Source organism: Columba livia, chromosome 12 (genome assembly GCF_036013475.1).
Source record: "Columba livia isolate bColLiv1 breed racing homer chromosome 12, bColLiv1.pat.W.v2, whole genome shotgun sequence".
Lineage (NCBI taxonomy): Eukaryota > Metazoa > Chordata > Aves > Columbiformes > Columbidae > Columba > Columba livia.
The window spans coordinates 19,214,095-19,234,752 of NC_088613.1; the positions used below are offsets into that span (position 1 = coordinate 19,214,095).

At 47.7% G+C, this 20,658-nt stretch overlaps 1 protein-coding gene across 7 annotated transcripts in view; it reads right to left on the reverse strand.

Moving 5' to 3' along the window:
* The window catches only part of ARHGEF9 (Cdc42 guanine nucleotide exchange factor 9), a 214,450-nt gene that overhangs the window by 126,578 nt on the left and 67,214 nt on the right, over positions 1-20,658 (reverse strand). Inside the window, exon 1 of one of the 7 annotated variants that reach the window (XM_021279987.2) lies at positions 2,860-2,998. The exons of 5 other annotated variants lie outside the window; for them this stretch is intronic. Coding sequence is in view for 1 of the 2 variants with exons in the window: in XM_065078036.1 (XP_064934108.1) it covers positions 2,870-2,899 (30 nt within the window). In the remaining variant the exon portion in view is untranslated. Of the gene's footprint in view, positions 1-2,859; positions 2,999-20,658 lie in introns of those variants that run through there. One more of the 7 variants, XM_065078036.1, reaches the window with a different exon arrangement.

Below are 20,658 nucleotides of genomic sequence, written 5' to 3' on the forward strand. Positions count from 1 at the left end.
TAATACCAATGAAGCGTGTAAAATACCCTCATGGGATGCCAGCATAATTGGCAAAAGATTAATTGTTTAAAAAACAGAAAGCAGCACATGCAAAGGAGAAAAAAAATAATAATAATAAAAGATGCTCTGACAGTTTAGTATTATGGAATAATAGCTAGGTTTAAGGGCTGATTTAGAAATAAAGAGCCACCTGCCATGAGAACAAAAGGTACTATCACTTGTAAAATATTAGTGACACGCTTCTTAGAGGTGACTCACTCTGAAAGGAGCGGGGCTGATTCTGTAACCCAACCTAGAGCTGGGAACTATAGAAAAGAGCACTTGGAATACATCGGTGCTGTGCAGAACTGCTGAAAAATCAGCCTAAAATCCAGGTTTAGACCAAGGTGCTTGAGCAGAACAAAATCCAGGGACGCTATCCCAAATACATTTCTGCTTTTTTTTTTTTTCAGTAGATACACAGACAATAATATCAGAGTAAAAAAAAGCAGGTGAAACTACATAACAGAGGCTCAGTGCTCATGGAAACTGGTCCAGTGATGCTCTAGATGAGAGGCTGAGGTTCCTGACCACACGGCTGGCAGCTGTGTGTGAATGGATCAGCCAGCCTTTGCTTAGGAGTGAACTGAAGGCATTTTATATTTCTGTAGCACGTTCTAGACAGCAGATTGAGATTATGATATTCACACCGACCTGCTGAAACGTGCACTGTGGAACAAGTCATTTGTTTAGCAGAGTACAGAGTACTGAAAGTTAAAGCAAATTACCAACAGGAACACCAGGCAAAACTCTGTGTTAGGTGGAAAACTGCTATCTACATTGGCATTTGGCCAGGACATCTGGACCAACGTGCCTCGTCTTGCAAAAAGAGCGCAGAATTCCTGCAGCCCTCACGTCACCAGGACCTTGGCTTGGCAGCACCCGCTGCTCACCCATCAACCACAGGAACCATCCCCACGCACGAGCGACGGCAGAGATCTCCAACACATTCATCTGATTTGGTTCCGTTTTGCTTTGTTGTTTTGTCATCATTTGTGACCAGATGATCTAGACGTACATAGAATATCTTCAAACACTGCTGAAGTCATTAAACTGCTATATAAAATACAGAAACCACAGCCATCTCTTTCATCTTTCTGTTATTAGAAGGAGTGATATTGGGAGATCCCTGAGTAGAACCTGCTTCAAAATCAATCACTGGAGCTCCACTTTCCCCAAAAAATACTTTAAATTACAGACTATTCATCAAACACTATGATTTCTTTCTGAGAGTACGCAAAGATTAGACTAATTGGAACAAAATAACGAAGTCTCCCTTATTGCCAGCAGCAAAAAGGGAGGTTGGAAAGGTAAGAGGGCGAGAAAGTGTCAAGTCTTGTGCTATGCCAATTAGAAAAGCAGTTTGCCCTGCACCACATCCCCTCCCGTCCCCAGCACAGCTCAGCAGACACATCCAGCTTTCCATCACCACTTTTCTTCCAGCATAGTAATCTCTGAACATGTAAATCGGCAAACAGGGGAAAGGCGATTTGTGTTGCTTAGACACTGACAGAGAGGGGAAAAGTGCGACTCTGGCATGCACAAGGGGACGTGCGGGGATGGGGCAGAGGGAAAGGAAAAGCTTGGATGCTCAGAGGGACAGCAAAATCCCCAGACTGTTGCTGGGTGCCAGACAAGCCCTAAACAGGACCCTAAAAAAAATCCCCTAAACAAATGTGCTATCTGCCGCAGGCTGCTGCCCACACGCTCGCATTGTGCTCCTTCAGAGTCTTTCGGAAGCATCAACCATTAAGCTCCTGTTTGTATAAGAATCTTAGAGGGGAGGGAGGGCAGGAGCGAGCTGCACAGGGCATCACCGAGAGAACGGGCAGTGATTTCTGCACCGGCTCCACAACCAGCCCCGCTGCCGGTACCATCTGCTGGGTGTCCCCAAAGAGCCAGGTGACACCAGCCACCACCAGCCCAAGGGGACCAGTCCCAAGGGACGTCCCGAGGCTCCCTCCGGGATGGCAAACGCCCAGGGAAGGGCAAACCAAAAACCCCTGCAAAACCCAGCCCAGCGCAGAGAGGGGGGAGCAGGGGGAAATGCCATTGCAAAGCAAAGCTGGAGGAGGAGGGAGAGCTGGGGAGGAGGAGGAGCGTGTCAGTAACAACTGCATCTCTTCATGGGGAAGTTTCTGAATGAGAAACAGGGACCCTTGCTGAGATGGGGAAACTTCCCCGTTTCCCCTCCTGGCAGATCCAGCCCCTCCGAGCTGTACTCCAGGCACATCTGCATATCGGCAGTATTTTTTCCAATTAAGCAGAGCTGTCACTGTTTCAACTGCTTTCCTGAAGCCTCTGTACTTCAGAGGAGTGTTTTACAGCCTGATGCAAGCAAAGGCAGGGACGTTCCGGCTCACCGGCAAATTCAGGCACCCCCCCCACTGCAACTCATCATCCCCAGAAGGGGCAGATCTGACAGGTCCCGGCGGCGGTACCGCTGCCGACAGCCAGCATCCCCCTTCCAGTGCTCCTGTCCTTCCAGTGCTCTCCCCGAGCTCTTACACCATGCGAATACCTGCAAAACCCTTTGCTTTTTTCCCCGCAAACCCACCAGTTCACCCTACCGAAACCCACCTCCCCAGCCCCTGCCGAGCGCCGTTCCCCCCTCCCACACCCCAACGCATGCACACCCTCCTTCCTTTCTTTTAATTTCTTCTTTTGCTCAGCAGTTTAGGAATGCAGAGTCCATAAAATGGCTACAGAGTGATCAATGGTTTCAAGGACAGGGAGTAAAGGAGGAGTCAGAAGATAGGACAGAGGCTTATTTCCCCGTCAAAGTACTGCAATAAGAGGAAAAGAGAAAGACATAGCTACCTGAACTCACCATTCCTGATCCATCCCTTAGCCACTGCATCTTGCTTCTGCTGATGTCCTTATTATCAGGCAGGGGAAAGAAAAAACCTCCCTACTGCCTGGCGAGAGCTGGCAGGAAAAAAAGAAGCCCCCCACCCCCACCCTAGGCTGGAGCTTTCAGTCAGACATCCCTCAGCCCGGCAATCCCGTGCCTGTCAAGAGCACGTTATTAGCAGCCTCCTCACTACCTGGGCTTGTAGTTATTTATTTCAGTCACAGACCGAGGGATTCGAGGGGAGGGGGATGTTCTTTTTTTCCCTTGCCGTGCTTTGAAACTCTGCAGGAGGGGAGGGGAGGGACAGGGGACCAATGACAACTTATGGGGGTCCCCGCAGGTGCTCAGCACCCTGCCCTCCTGCCAGTCACCCTCACCCCGGGACTCCCAAACCTGCAGAGCCAGCACCTGCCTCCACACTCAGCAAGGGGCTGGGGATTTTGCTGACGTTCCAAGGGCAGTAAGTTCTCTCTCTGCTCTCGGCATCAAAAGTCCCCTTCCCTCTGAAACAAAACCTCCCAGCCCAGAAAAGTGCTGCACCTGCCCAGGGTTATCCTCCCCGCAGCACCCGCGCTCTGCTCCCTGCTAAGGGTTTTAACTCCTGCCCATTCCCCTTGCTTCTTCTTGACTTCCCGGTCAGAGCAAGGAAACGACAGCCCCGCACACAGTTAGAAAAGACACTCGTTAAGTGTTCCTCATCAATACGGCCACCCACCACGCTGGGGTAGATGAGATCAGCCTGTCTGGCGCTGGTGAGAAGAGGCGGTGATAGCATATGGGATGTGCACAACCAACTGGAGACAGGACTGAATCCTCCTGATCCCTCCAGCTGCGACACGTATGTCAACGTGGTTCTCCCCGTTTCACGGAGGAGACGTGGAGATCTCGCCATGGCCATTCAAAGAGGCTGTTTCACAGCCCTCTGCCACCCTCCCGGCACCGACTGCCACCGCAGGGACCGACACACATCTGAATATGGTCTGCAAAACCCCACCAATATTCCCGATATCTCCTTTTGGGACCTACATGCAACTAGCTTCAGAGGCAGGAGAGGGTAGGTACAAATCATGGAGACAACGTGGAAAAATGGCTCACACACTGCCAAGATATACATACACCAGGTATGCTGGATGTACTGGATCCATACACAGGATATATTGCAAAATCTGTAGAGAAGCTTCAACCTCCTCTATTCCCTTTGCAGAGGATTTCAGGTTGCGTTTGAAAGCTTTTTTCTCCATGCACTTCTGCCTCAAGGGGAGAAGGGCATTTGAATCTCCTGCTCCTGACCTCCAGAGGAGTCAACGTGTTTCCTGCAGCTGGAGCTTGAGTCAGGAAACACCACGCAGCCCCTCGTGACTGCCACTTTCTGCTAGCCCTAGGTGTCTTCACTTATTTATTTCAATAGGACAGAACCAAAGGAGAGGGGAGAGTGAAGGGATGCTGCCCAGCATCTCTGCATCGCTTGGGCCCCATGTAGCCTGCTCTAGTTACATCAAGCCGCATTCCATCACCTTTTATATAGGCACTGACAGGCATCATTATTCCCAGAGATGGCTGACAAAAGAGTCAGGAGGCAAATGCTTATAGACATTCAAACTCTGGAATTCTGCCTGTTTCCTGTATTAAGTGACAGAAAGCCCAGCTAAGTTATTTACGTGCAAAGGAAGACTCTGGTCTGAAAACCATACTGGAACGTGTGCGTTGTCAGCCTGGGTCTGCTGCTCACCTTCCTCCCGGGGAGAGCCCAATCTCCTACCGATGGCCACGCGCAGCCCTGGTTGTCACAGAACCGACGGGTACATCATCTCATTGGGATGTCAGTGAGAACCAGCGCAACTTCATCAACTGATTCAGAAGCTGGAGGGGCTGGGGAGAGCTGGGACAGAAGAACTGATAGATAGACAGACACCCTGGATGCATGGGCATTGCTTCCTTCAGAAAACTGAACTAAAGTAAAAGCAATTATGAGGTTATCTGTAAATGAAGTGTAAATGTTTCTTCTACAAGTTAATATTAAATAAGATTGGCGTTATTGTCAAGTACACGCACAAATCATACAAGAAAGACCCTCTTAAGCACAAAATCAACTCTAAAACATGCACTGCATCATCCCAGTAACTCCACTAACTTCAGGCAAAGTTGAACCCATCTTGATCTCGGCAGTGCAAATGGAGGCAGAACTTGTCCAGCACATCCCACCCTGTTGCTCTAATTGGTAAAGTGGATCTGGAGAAGGAGCGGGACAATTTTTGTTGAGTCTTGTTACGCACAAACAGAAATTATACCAGTTTCTCTGCTCCTGCTGTCAGCTGTTGATCAGGCCTGTCAACAAGGCTAATATTCCTATCCCTTGCTTATGTTAAGCTGATTGGGGAAGGAAATCAAAGGTTGCTGGGTTAATTGTTGCTCCTTGCAAAGGTGACAAAAGGCAACAAAGACCAGAGATCAGCCAAATCCCTGAATCAGCATCGGTCTGCACGCAAATCCAATCTTGCCCAGACCGGTGGGGCAGCGACTCCCTCTGGCACACGCGACCTCAGAACGAACCTGGCTGCATCTCCCCTGCCAAGAAAACGCACCTCTCACCTCACTCTCTGTGCAAAGCATTTTGCAGCCAGCCAGCCAGCGGGCAGGGGACCAAACCCAGGGCCCCTGCCAGAGCACAGGGTGTGGGAGGAACAACCACTCTGCTGGAGCAACCCCACAATGGAGGAAGGTTCCTGCCTTTCCGAGTAGGACATTGTGTCTTGGCTCCTCTGCCGCATGGTTGAATGGGGATGTGTTAACCCAGCTGCCCTTGTGGCAACCAAGCTGCAACTATGGAACCTGATGATACTGTAAAATACTCCTTTTTGCAGTTTGATCCAGCACTGCGTAGAGGTGAATCGCATGTTACTCGTCGCACCCCAGACTGCTTCCTGTAAAGAGATTTTAGACCTGTACAGTATTGCCACGAACCGTATGTTGACCTAAAGAAAATGGGAAGAGCAACTGTAACTCCAAAGTGTCACAAAATATTTAACATTCAAACTTGTTTTCGCATGCACCAAAAGATGTGCCACATTCCAATACAAAGCCTCTTGTTGTCAACAACTGTAACCACTTTAGAATGAACCAGTTCATTGAGTGCTGAAGCAACACTGTTGGTCAATAAACCAGTTTCTGGCATAGCGCTATTTGTAGCTACTTTTGGTTTCTCTGAGAGACTGCAAATAATAAGATGTAGACATTAACACCTCGTGAATACATTTATCTTTCCATTTAGCTATAGCTATATTCAGCGTGACTGTAGATAAGGGTAGCAGCAAACAATCATTGAAGCTGTTAGAACACACAGATTTCTTGTTGATAAAACAACTCGTTCATTCTCAGCAGAACTGTGGTCTGGTAACATTATACCCAGCACAGTCTCCAAAGTCTCTTTGCCTACAGAACGAGGACCAAAACCAGCCGGTGCGTTTCAGCCCCTGGTTATCTGCAACCTGCACAATTCCTTTTACCACACTCTTGGTCTGGATCAACCAACTTTGGGGATGATCTGACCACCTGGTCTAAATCTGTACAGTCTAATAAAACTTCTTGCAGCACAGAGCATCCTTCCAACCCCCCCAGGGCTGGGGGAAACTGCTCCCAGCCCACCGCTGGGTCGTGCTTTCACACTCACCCCATCCATCCTCAGGCGCTGGCTACAGGCAGGGTAATGCCAAATCACAGGTCTTAATAATACATTAATCATTATACATCTTCCCCTTGACAGTCCAGTCCAGTTTGGGGTCTCCTGCTGACTGTCAAGTGACTGATATTCATAATGTGCAACAACCTCATAGGTGAGTAGCGATGTGAAGGCAGGGACAACGTTTACCTGGAAACTGCTTTGTGATGATATAAGGACTATAACTATTATATTGAAGCCACTTTTCCGTGCGTAACCTTTTTCTCCTCGTTACTTGCAGCTGGAGAGCGATTCAAAAGCAAAACAAATGGGTATGTGCAGGAGGACACTTGCTATCACATCTCACCGCTGAAAGAGCAAGAAGTAATCTCCATCCTTGTACCTCATCCAGTGTATCTGGAATCATGTAAGTGACACACACGAGACTTTAACAACACTCCCACTGCAATCCGCTGTCCAATCCAATATATGTCAACACCCACCCTGCTCTCCCACCGTTAGATACTATAATGCTGCAGTGCAGGGCAGGTTTTGGGCGCAGATCCTTAGTTTGAGACATGCAAAACACAACACCGGGATCCCAAGCTTGATGGTTCATTTTCTTGCAACCTGAGAGAGCAGTAAAGGAAGCAAATCTGCATTACAGGCTTTTACCTGCCTCTTATCTCTTTTCTACACTGCATTATATTTCCACATCACCACTGAAATCTCCTTCAGATCTTCTTTAATCTCACCCTAAGAATACTGTTATAAACTGCTCTCTGGATGTGGAAACTTCTTCCAAGATGCTTCTCTCCCTCATTGTTGCCTTCACAAGGGGATTTCCCGTCCTTTGCTTTTCACCCACTCTCTCCTTCCTCCCCAAGTACAACGTTCACTGGAGGTGTCAGAGACCGTCCCGCAGCAAATGTCACCCCACTGAAACTCCAGCCATGACTCAAGCAGGAGCCCGTGAGCGCGCTTTGGAGGGCCCTGGCACAGCGGCTATTTCACCGCTGCAGAACGCAGATGTTCTTCATTACATATTAGAGAGCACACATTGGTTCTTGCAGTCATTGTCTCTACCGAACTGCAAAGAAAAGGCGCCAAATCTTACAGGTTAACTAATGAGAGAGGAGGGGAATTTGTCTAACCTCTACTAGGAATTATCCAGCCTGGCTTTATAAACCAATCGGCCATGCTACACAGCTGTGAAACATGCACCTTCCTTCAGGAAAAAACCCCAGACCCTATGGAATACTTTCAGAATGGCCCAGTGCCTCTCCGATGAGCGCAGCAATAACGCAGCGCTTCGGGCCCCTGCAAAGGATTATTATTATTTATGGTACATTACAAGAGAGTTTGTTTCTTCTTTAATAGGAGATGACATACTCAGAAGCTCCAGATACAAGTGTCCTCCTGAATGAACTCTGACACAAAGATAGTTTCAGTCATACATTATGGGACTTGAACAAGTGCGTAAAAATCACTTGCTCTGATGAAAGTGATCAGGATCTTGCCATTTCCCAAAAAAGGGGAAAAGATTATTATCTCCCTGTTGCAGCTGCAAACCAGGGGCACAAGGCCACCCCCCGACCTGCCCGAGGTTACACATCAAATAGTGGCAGGGACAGACATGGCAGCCCAAACTTGTCTCTCCCTCTGCTCCAAACCACTTCTCCAGTCCACATCAGCCACGTGTATGCTGACACAAACTAGAGTCACTTCTCATCTAGTTATGCATATTTGGCATTATTAACTATTCGGTATATTTATATTTAGCAGCCACAGTGCAAGCAGGCACCAGCCTAGCTCCAGGCAGAGCTGGGATCACACACAGCTTGCTCCTCTGGTACAGGAGCTAAAGGATGGAATTGGCCACGCTGTCCACAGACCCTCCCCAAAGGGCTTTTTGGTGATTTTACTAACAAAATGACAGCTTCGGTTTCTGAGAGGACAAAAACAAACTACAACTTTTATGAAAGCCCTCACGGAAAAGCACAGTTTGGAAAGCTGTCTCTAAAAAGCTACTTTTTTAGTCCAGTTTTTAGTCCCCGGTTCAGAGCGCAGGGTCTCCCGCTGTCCCCCCAGCCCTCTCCACACTGGCCCGCAGGACACCCCACGGAAAGCAGCAAAACCCCCATTCCACACCTGCCCCCCTCCCAAACCGCTCCTTTGCCAACCTGCCCCCACCGTTTGCATCTTGTTTACTATTCCCTTCTCCTCCTCACCCCGTCTGACTGACAAGACGACTCATGCCTCAGCCCATTTGATTTGCTAATATCTTTCAACTTCTTCCAACAGTGGCACTTTTAAAACTCCCACACCTGCTTTAATTAAAGCGCGGCAGTCTGTTGCCAAGGAACACGCTCTGTTGCTAAGACCTCTGCTTTAGAGGCACAAATTAATAACCTGCAGTCAAATTAAACTCTTAGGGCGATGAAGAAAGAACCTCAGTTCAGATCCCCAAGCCCGTTAAAAGTCTGTCCAGCATCCAAGTCTTCTTTACGTCCATCTGTCACTAGCGCTGCCCTAGTTTTGCTTATGCGGGGAAAATCCTATAGAGATTAAAAAAAGAAATAAAACTAAATTTGAAAAAGAAAGGGCTTTACAAGTAGCGCAGTGCTCATATGTAAATTCATTTTGTTTGTGTACTTAGAGAGAGATCTGCAGCCAAAAAAGGATTTTGTTTTTCGTAAAGAAATCCAGAGCTTAATATTACTATTCACAAGAAGATCTACAGGAAAATAATAGATGCTCCCCGGGTTATGCATTTTAAGGTCAGAAGGGACTGGCAAAGCCACATACCCTGTCCCTGTGCTCCTCCCTCATGCCTGGAGGGATGGCCGTGCCTGGCCCGGGGCAATTCCAGCCCTCCAGGCTCCTGTCTGTCTCCTCCTCCCCACCCAAACCCACCGGGAATCCCCCCAGCGCTGGGTGCCTTCAGACAAGGCATCCCCACCTGGTCCTGCACCCACAAATACACACTAAACCGCAGAATACAAGTGCTTGGCCTCGTGTTGAGGTATTTGCAGCTGTGGAAACCACTGAGGTGAGATAGCACAGGGTGAACCAGCCAAGGCAGAGCTCTCACTAGAATCCACGGGATTCCAGCTTGAATAGCCATTTTACAGCTTGGTTCTCAATAAACAGCACTATTGCACAGAAGGCAAGTAGTCTGGTCTCCCAAGGCCTCACATCTCCATTGGGCAGGTGAAGACTTAGTGAGCCGGTCACACTTATAAGGTGACGGCCACAATTCATCAAGAGTGAAGCAGATTAAGTCTTTCATATTCACTCATTGCTCTTCTCACTCTATTACTTAATACAAGCCACAACCTGTGGATGCTGAGCTCAGGCCACTCAGTTCACAGCCATGTTTTGATGGCTTCAGTTGCTCAGAGTTACAAGCAGGTGGTGACAGACACTTGGAGAGGAGCACAGAGCAGAGCGGGGAGCGCTCCCGGAGCAGCCCGACCCCAGCTCTACGAGTACGGGATGTCCAGTGATGGACACCCAGGACAAACAGGAGTCTTCTGATCGTCTTCTCTAGCATGATGGATGTTTAGCGGTCACACACACGCTTTACTAATGCGCCTGGGCCGGGTCAAGCTCAACATTTCTAGTGCCTCCCCGCTGCCCCATGCCTGCCGTCAGCTGTGCCAGCCAGGGTGCAGTTGCGCCACTGGAACAGGCAGGGAAAGGAGCAGCTGGGACCAGCCCCAGCTTCACCGGGAGAACTTCGGGTGCTCAAGCACCATCTGCAGCTGCAGTCAGCGTAAGGAAACCTCTTTGCTGAGTCCCTCTACCCGGAACTACTGACTTTCAGAGGCAGGAAAGTTACCCAGGGAGACGCTCTCCTTCAGGCTACTAAAGCATCATGAGGTTTCCCTTCAGAGAGGGCACTGCCTTGTTCGCCCACTGCAGTTAAAAGGCAGAGAGACTCACTTCCCCACCCACCATCCGCAGAGCGATGTAAATTCACCTGATAAATAGTACTGCAGGCTGAAGGGTGCAGGTCTTAAAACCCACTGAGTATGCTGCTTTCATCCCAGGCTACTTTCCAAGACCCCTCCAAGTCCCACAGTCCCCTCGTTAGGCTTTCACTGACACAGCCAGTCCGTGGGTCTTGCCCACTGAGCTCAATCTGCAAAAGGAAGTTTCAATCTTGTTTCCTTTTGAAAAACATACAAAATTCACTTTCTGACACTGCCTCTGTTACAACTTCCATCATTGTTCCACAACTCCTTGCAAGTGTGCTGTGAAATTGTTAAAGCTCATCTGCCTACAATAATTAGTAACTCAATGGTTTAAATCCAAATGATACGAGATCCCTCTTGGGCTTGTTTCATTATTTCAGAGGAAGCAGGCTGTAGACTCAAAGAGTCTCTGGCTTGCCAGAAGGAAAGCAGTAGGAAGGGCTATTCCTCTCCCGCTGTTGCCGTGTCTTTCATTTCTGCACTGCCACGCTGTGTTCTGCCGTACCGGTGCAGCGGGCTGTGCAGTAACATGAGGAGACAGGCACATCCAGGAGGAGCCAAAGGTTTCCCCATGGAAGCCATTTCACAGCGGGGATGCTCACCAGCAAATACAGGGTGTAAAACACGGACAAGGATCATCTAACATCTTCCAGAGCATTTACAATTCCAGGTCATAAACCAACAGAAGTCTACAGAGGTCACATCTCAGGAGCACGGATAAAACTGCAGTCAAATAAATAAAGGGGTTAAAACCAACTACAGTACTGCCGTGAAAGGCTTTCTGCAGAAAAGCAATTCCTTTATTGAACACGCATCCCCACGCACAGGAAGCCATAAGAATGTAGCATTCTCTCCCTCTAGCGGCTGGAGGCTTGGAAGTGAAGAGGATGGGAAATGACCCCCCAGTTCTTGGGAGCAAATGCAGTTGTCCCCCAACACCCCTGTGCGCCAGCAATCACCCCAGCACGTACTAAGCTCAGAAAAGGTATTAAATCCTTTGCAACCGTCGCTCCCCATCACCACTATGCAGAACAGGATGCAGCGAGCTGGTATCTAAAATCCGGCGTGCAATCACCAGATGCCCACAGGTCATTGCGCCAGAGTCACTCGCCTACATGCTCTACTCACAAGTGTTTCTTTTTCTTCTCCACAATGTTGGACTCTATAAGACTAGTGCTTGTTCATGCACCGTTGCCAAGAACATACGAGAGCTGCTCCGTACTTATCCTCACCGTATCATCCCACATCAGCCAGCCTGCCAGGTCTGCTCACACCTTACAATGGCAACATGCTTGTAGTAAAGCACAAGCCATAAAAACCAGTCACCCTGAGATGGTGTGACTGCACAGAGTACTGGTGAGACAAACCAAGCGTATAACTTGACATTATGTAATCTGAAAAGCTCCGTAATAAACTGTTTCTGAATATACTCATCTTAGTATCACTCAAGGATTTTAAAGATCACAAAATACCGAGGTCTGTACTACACTTTAGGTTCCCAGATTTGGTTACGTGCCTTCTCTATTTATAGGAGTGCTGGGATTTGGTTTCACATGAGCATTCTGCCACTCAGCCCATCCTCTGGGGATAACTGGCATGGTACATGATGTTCATTTTAAACAAGCGTAGCATTGTTCAGAAGGACAGCATTCCTAGAAGGAAGACAACATGGCAATACCAGTTCAAGACAGCTCCTTCCACATAACTGCAATACAACACAACTCCTTTACTTATTTTAGCTAAAAAAAGTCACACTCAATAACAGACATCATTACATCAGCACAAGGTATATGTGTGTGGGTCTGAAGGCTGGATGAATATTCCTGACAACAGCAAAAATGTTCTTATAAAAGGCTGGGGGGAAAGGAAGAAGAAGGTGATGGATGCTATCCAAGTGAGCTGGTGGGTTTGACTCAAAGATAACAAATTTAAGTCAAATCCCATTAAACTGCCCCAGCCTTTTCCTGCATCTCCTTCCCAGCTACTCCTGATTCGTGAGAGTCAAGTCCATCCTTTGCCGCCCAAATCTGTCCTTTGCCTTTGGCACTTTGATCGGCAGTGAAGATTATAATTAGGTCCCAAATGTGCCACAACATCACTGCTGAGTACAAGGGATTATACAGAGGTAAAGACTTCAAGAGCCCATGTGATGTAAAGCCAGAACACCATCTATCACCTTCTGGAGTGCTAAATATACCCATATTTTACTATATACTTGTCTACTTAGCTATCTCAGGAGCAGTCTGTCTCAGTCCCTAAAGAAGGCAGTTTGCTATTTATACATAATGTGCTTAGCAATTTTTGTCACTAAAGTTGCAAAAATATATTCTACATGGGGCTTTTCATCCTTATAAACTTCAATGTGGGAAAAATCTATGCTACAAACTAATCTTCGCAGGTTCTTAGAAAGGGATGTTGTCAAGCAGGATGAGTGTCCTAACGCCTCCGAGAGTGTGATTTCTTGTAAACTGACTATTTTAACCATGTTTAGAATATGACAGGAGGAAGAAGTTACACAGGCAGCCACTGAAAATCTTCCTGTATTCGATCTATAATTATGGTAGATTTTTGTGGTTTACTCTAGATTTTCACAAAATAAAGATGTACCTAAAGTCCCTCAAGAAAGACATATGCAAGACTACTTGCATAAGCCAGGGAAGACTGCAAGATCATCTTTTCCATTTCTTCCCCAAACCCAAAGCCTCTGGAAATGCAAGTAGACACATTGACTCACATGGCTAAAGATGATCACTGAGACTCCTTAAGTGTGAAACGACCAAGGCAGAACGAAAGGTACGGTGCTAAAATAAATGCTGGGGTGTAGCCTTGGCTTGCTTGAACCTTCTGCCAGAGTGGACCTATAATGGCATTTGAAATACATTAAATGCACAATATGGTTCAACCAGGCTGCTGCACCAGAGGCTCTAAATGCAGCCAGAAAACTCGTCCTGAGTGTGCTGAACCAAGCAGCCTCCTTGCCATTAACCACCCGGATCTTGCTGGGCTATTTATTTTGAAGGGGGTGAGTTTGAATTTCAATGTGCTGGATTGTTTATCAAACACATTTTTCTCTTAATTAAGCCATGTTGTGAAAATACAAAAATAGCTTTTGGGGGATAGCAGACTAACTATAGAGGCATCACAAATATGTGTTAAGTGAAAAGGTGCGAAATACATGTTCTTACAGAGAAATGTGTGGCTTATGCTTTACTCCACCTCTACTACGTTGGCTGCTGTGCTCTCTAAATAAACTCAGTTCCAGCAGGACAGGGAACTGCTGGAGAGAGTCCAGCGCAGCCACCAAGATGCTGAAGGGAGTGGAGCATCTCCCGTGTGAGGAAAGGCTGAGGGAGCTGGGGCTCTGGAGCTGGACAAGAGGACACTGAGGGGGGACTCATTCCTGGGGATCAAGATGGAAAGGGGGAGTGTCAGGAGGATGGAGCCAGGCTCTTCTGGTGACAACCAGTGACAGGACAAGGGGCAATGGGTGCAAACTGGAACACAAAATGTTCCACTGAAATGTGAGAAGAAACTTGTTCCTGGTGAGGGTGGCAGAGCCTGGCCCAGGCTGCCCAGGGGGGTTGTGGAGTCTCCTTCTGTGCAGACATTCCAACCCGCCTGGACACCTTCCTGTGTAACCTCATCTGGGTGTTCCTGCTCCATGGGGGGATTGCACTGGATGAGCTTTCCAGGTCCCTTCCAACCCCTGACATTCTGGGATGCTGTGATTCAGTGCTGTGCCATTATCCCACTTTGCGTCTGGATAAGCACAACTGGCGCGCAATTTTGGGTACATAAATACTTAACGCTGATCCCTTCAGTGGATAGTGCCGCTCAGGTGTCAGCTCTGCCATAAGGAGAATGTGATTAAGTCTCCTGCAAACCGCTCTATTAAGAACAGGCTGATCCCATGTCATTCACAAATAGGAATATTAGCGGGGGCTTCCTCTGTGTCTCTGAACGAGCAGAATATCTCGCTGATATGGGCCTTTTCATTATAAAGACACATAAAACCATACAGAATTTCCTCCCGCTTTGAATTGCAGCCACATCTTGGGTAGAACATCCCAGCTCCCAGTCGGCACAAAGCAACGGGAACACGGAAAGTAACGGCGTACCTGAGAGATGCATCTCATCGGGAAACAGCAGCTAACGACTCGCATATTATGCACTGCATTATTCGTTAGGCAATTTCTTCATTCAAATTAAAACATCCATGTTCCATGGTAGCTCACTGCTGAAGTTTCTGGCGCGCTTAGAGCCGCGTAATATTAGTCACTTTGGTCATACATCAAAAACATCAGCCAGCGGATCAATGTTACACATGGACTCAGTAGGCAAATAGGGTTTTGCAAGAGCTGTGTATCTTCTTCGGGACTGACTGTATTTAAAGGTTGTCTTAGAGCAGCCTGTGACGCAGCCGGGCCAGCTGCAAACTCACCACGCGGGGAGCAGGGATGGATCAGCAAGGAGCTCTCCGCTGGCTGCACATACACAGCAGATTTTCACGCAGAAACTCCTCTAAAGGGCTGACCACAGCGGTCTAAAGCTGGTCCGAGCGCAGTCCCAGTCAATGTGTGCTGCCAAGGATGGAAAAACCTTGTGCCTCTGGGGTAGCGTTATCTATTTACCCGAAGTCTGAGGCTGTGACCTAGTTATACCTAAATATATATGGAGATAAAATGCACGTTGCTTAAAGTCATTATAGGAGGAGAGAAATTACTAGTTACTGGTTGATAATTTTTTCTTGATGGTAAAACCATCTGCCTCTTCTTTATGTCCAGTCACTCCACATGTTGGAGAAATGACTTATTACAAAAGGTGGGGAATTTAACAGAGATATGGATATGCCTGGGTGCACGCTTGGTGTCGGGGGGCACAAGGGATGTTTGATCCTTTTTTGGATGAAATATACGGAATTACTTTGATTTACTCCCCGAAAATGGCAACACATTAGTCCCAACCAGGACCAGCAAGCACGAACTGTCGTAACCTCTTTCTAGCCACATTTCTCGTGACCGAGTGACATGACTTGTCCTACACTAAAAACAAAATAGTTGTTTTCCACAAGGAGAGAAATTTGGCTTAATCCAAAGAGGAAAGAGTGAATTCACTTCTTCAACTCAAAATCGAGTAGCTAGTTCTCTAGCCATGTGCCAGTTACAGCAGCAACCCTAATGATGCTCAGGTTTAGCTGGTTCTGTTTTCTCCAAAACATTTCCTGAGTTTCTTGAGCTGGCAAAACTTTACTGGAAACCAAAGAAAACTTGGATTTTGGCAAAGATTCCCAGAATTGCTGCTCGTTAGAGAACATATTTGTTAAAAGATTTGCTTTGATACCCAGAGTTCCAGCTGGAAACCAGAAAACCATTTTGCTGAGTACTTGAGCAACAGGAAGGCCACATTTTCAGGTAGGACCCAGCACCGAGTGCTTATTCATTTGTTGTCTTATCTTTTCTGCAAAGTCCCCAGCAGTAACCTGGAGTTTCCCCTCTGAGGCTTTAAAAGAAACATAATGCCAAATCTCTTTCAAACAAAAAATCCATTAACTCCACAAAAAACAGCAGCAAAATTGGAATAAGCACTTCTTGCCCTGTACGCATCGCATTCACAACAGCAAGGCTGGATTTGATGTATTTAGGTACCACAGCACATCTTGCTCATTCTTTCTGGTCTGCCCGTTGTTCCATTCACAGCCCACACTCTTTCACTACTTAGATGATGCTCAGGTTCTATTTTCTGATGCTACATAAACCTCCTGGTATCATTTTGGCGCTGGTGGCTATGAAAACCGCATGAAGAGAAAAAATAGCTCATTATAACTTCTTCTCCCCCTACCCCTTTGTTTTCCACCTCAGATTCCTCATATTTCAGTGTTATTTTTAACATTTAATAACAGCTCTGGTCCCCCATACGGGATGGAGCCAACTCCTGCAACACCCCAGGTGTTCTCTGCTCCCACTGACTTTGAGCCTACGTAAAACGCACTGAGCAATAAAACTGAGCTTTAGTGGCTCTTAAATATCCACTTTTTGTAATACTCTTAACGCTGCATCTTGTAAGACCTCAAATAATTTCACACTCATTTACAAGAATTATATACAATACTTGCTTTCTCGTTCACCGAAACGGAGCTGCGTGTCGAAGGCGGCTGTTATTTGACAGCCCACAGAAATACCACACAATAGATTAATCCTCAATGTAAAGAACACTCAGATGCACACTGTTCCACATGGAGCTGATCAGAAAATTGTGGCTTCTGCACAAAATGCTCACCGATGCTAGAATACTTAGCTCGTGCAGGGGTTTTGCTTGTTGGGGCTTGGGGGTGTGTGTATGTTTCAATGGAAAATATTCAAGCAGGCCATAATGAATCTGTTCAGCCCAAGCATGGGCGCACACTGTTCCATCACTGCTGTGCTGGTCATGATGAAGAAACAGGAGAAAATGAAGAGGGGAAATGTCTTCTCAGCCATCACAGTCCTACTGGCTCCAAGAGGAGTTTTCCATTTGGATTTATTGCGAAACCCCAAATGTTCTATTGCTGCTGTGCTCATCCAGTGGCTCTTGGGGTAACAATACAGGACAGGCAGGGGAATGCGCGCGAGCAGGACTCCAAGATGCCCAGCAATCTCGCACAGCTCTGCAGCTGGCACGTGGGAGCTTCATGCTGGCCCCATTTCTCTTGGAGATCTCCAGTAACTCAACCAAGCCCAACAAACCACAGGAGTGCAAAGGAAACTGGAAACTAGTTCCTCCTGCACCATCCTGGATGGGATGAGCAATCCTGCTCCAGTCTGTCTCCTGCCCAGCCAGGGACAAGGCAGTGCCCCGAAGAGCTGCCACCCGGGACCAGCTCGTCACTGCAAACACCCTTCATGTCAGAGAATCACACAGAACCACAGAATGGCTGGGCTTGGGAGGGACCTCTGGAGATCATCCAGTCCAACCCCCTGCTAACGCAGGGTCACCAGAGCAGATCACACAGCATCACATCCAGGCAAGTTTGAATGTCTCAGAGAAGGAGACTCCACAGCCTCGCTGGGCAGCCTGGGCCAGGCTCTGGTACCTCAAAGGAAAGAAGTTTCTCCTCATGTTCAGATGGAACCTCCTGTGCTTCAGTCTGTGCCCGTTGCCCCTCATCCTGTTGTGGGACACCAATAAAAGGAGTCTGGTCCATCCTCTTGACATCTACCCTTGAGATATTTATCAGCAGAAATAACATCCCCTCTCTCAGCTTCTCTTCTCCAGGCTGAACAGCCCCAGCTCCCTCAGTCTCTCCTCATAAGAAAGATGCTCCAGACCCCTCATCATCTTCACAGCCCACCGCTGGACTCCCTCCAGTAGTTCCTTGTCCTTCTTAAACCAGGGAGCCCAGAACTGCACAAAGAACTCCAGATGTGGCCTCACCAGGGCAGAGTAGAGGGGTAGGACAAACTCCCTCAACCTGCTGGTCAAACTCTTCCTAACGCACCCCCAGAATACTGTTGGCCTTCTGGGCCACAAGGGCACGTTGTTGACTCATGGTTAACCTGTTGTTGACCAGAACTCCCAAGTCCTTCTCTGCAGAGCTGCTTTCCAGCAGGTCCACCCTCAACCGGTACTGGTGCCAGGAGTTATTCCTCCCCAGGTGCAGGACCATACATTTGCCTTTGTTGAATTTAATCAGGTTCTTCTCTGCCCAGCCCTCCATCCTGTCCAGGTCTCACTGAATGGCAGCACAGCCTCTGGTGTGCTGGCCCTTGCTCTCAGTTCGGTGTCATCAGCAAACTTGCTGAGGGTACATTCAGTCTCTTCATCCAGGCCACTGATGAACAGGTTGAACAGGTCCAGACCTAATACTGACCCTGGGGTCAAAACCTTTCCCCCAGCATGAGTGTGAGAACACACCAGGCTGAGAAACAACAAAGCGCAGCGAGTTTTGGCAGCCCTGCCTTTCCTCACCAGGAAGCAGCTTCTCCTGCAAGCTCTTCCTATGAAGCGTAGAGGTTTTAGTAATACATTCAAACACCTACAGAGCTCCTCAACAAGGACTTACCCTTGGTGCACGCAGGAGGACTGTGGGTCTGAGCCGCCTGGGGAAGCCAAGGTACACTGCAAAAGCTCCATACGAAACAGCTAATGGTCTATAACTAGAGCTGTTTGTGAGCACACTGGTAGGAAAAACAGAGACATTTATTCTTGCTCAAATTACTTTTTTTGTCCACTTGCTTTATTTGTTCCCTCAAGGAGATTAGTGCTTTCTTGAGTTCAGGAAGACTATTGAACCCTGAAAAATCAGTGTATGTGAGGCTTGCTGAAAACTACCTCTGGTATGTTCATACAGTACACTACATTGATTATGTCGCATATGCAGTCTTTCAGCACATTAAATTGCTTCTCCCTGAAAGCTTTTCTCCCACTGAGTCTGCTAATTGTTTCTGCTTTTAAAAGTTATTAGTGAATTTAGAGTTGGGTATAGATGCTGGTTTAATAACCCCCGAGACTGCAAAGCAGGTATCGGATAAGCCTCGCTGCACCACTCATTAAACATGACTTAGAGCGACCACCCCCCCCCCAAAAAGAGGAAAGCATCGGCCTGTTCCTCATCTTCCCGGGACACTGCCATAATAAGGCCAACTTCTGCCCCAAGGACCTCATCCAGCTCTTCCTGACATGAAGACACCGTGTACGGTGCTCCTGGACATGGAGATGGACAAGTCAGGCACCATCTGTACATAGATATTGGTAACTGGGCAGGAGGCACTAGCACCCCCTATCACAGAGGAACTGCCAAAAAGGCACAGTTCCCTGTCAGCTTCCCCTTCCCACCAGCAAGCTGGGCAGGACAGACAGTAACTTAGAGTGAACCCCTGTCTCAGCACAGGCCTCCTGAGTCATCTATCCCACTCACGCCACCCCCACTCATCATTTCCAAGAACAAAACATCGCTTCTTTCCCCTTTTAGAAGCAATTTTTTCTCTAGCAGCATTGCGGCCAACACAGCCCGTTCCCCACCTGCCCAAGCTGCAGCAATCGTGTGACACCGAGCTGGAAGCTGCTGCTTCCTTATCTTAATCACGTATACTGGGAAGACCTGACTTCGACTCCTCGTCTAGACCCCTTACTCTCTCTCCAAAGCCCTTCAGCAAAAGCTGAACATTTAGTGTCAAGCTTCAATGTTACAGAAGCACTTTCTGGCTGAAAACATGTCCCACAGTATCACTTCCAGACTCTCAGCAAAGCTTTGGGAATCCCAAACCACCCCTGGGCTCTGGCTGCTTCTCCCACTCTTACTTATCTCCTCAAGCTGCTCTTTCAGAGACAAGAGATGATGTCCTTTTTAACAAGGCACATTCGAACAAATCAACAAATACTCCTTCAGCAAAGCTTTGGCTCTTATTCCCAGCTGTGTATTCACATATACCTCCCGTCTGCTTTGGAAATCCCATTTGAAACTGCACACCAAAACTCTTTTAAGATTCATGAATGGATATGGCGGTAGGGAGAGAAGAAAAAAAGAAAGCGGCCTAACTGTCTTTGAGATGACAAAACAGGATATGAGCTCTCACAGTTGTCTGCTAACCTCCAGCTCTTCCTAGGAGGATATAAACCAGTGGGAGAAGCATTTCACCCCATATACACCTCGCAATAAGCACCTGGCACAGGGCACTGTCACCAGAAGGGCACTGGGGAAGCTGGCTGGGGTTTGCGTGTTTCACTCACAGGTAAACAACAGCATTTCTGGAAAGGAACGCTTTAACTTTTAAAACCAGCCTCCACTTTTTATAGAAGCGATCTCATTTAAATACAGCCACAGTGTCCTATTCCAGAAAGCCAAATGTAGGCCAAAGGATGTAGGCAAAGGATGATTCTCAGATGTTTGCGCCCCCTCTAGAATGATTGCAAACATGTGAAATTCAGGGGGAAAAACAAGAGAACTGGGGTTTTACTGAACCAGGCCCTTGGGGGTGTATTGTACTGCCATTTCCTTCGTGCATACTATTAGCAGCCATCTTCCTAAAAATCACAGCACTGCTACAGTCTTACACAGAAGGGAAAGCAGGTGAGCAGAGCAACACGTGCAGGCATTTTCCTCTGCCACTCAGGCCTTTCATCTGCCCACCCTGAGCCAAGTTCAACTACAGTTA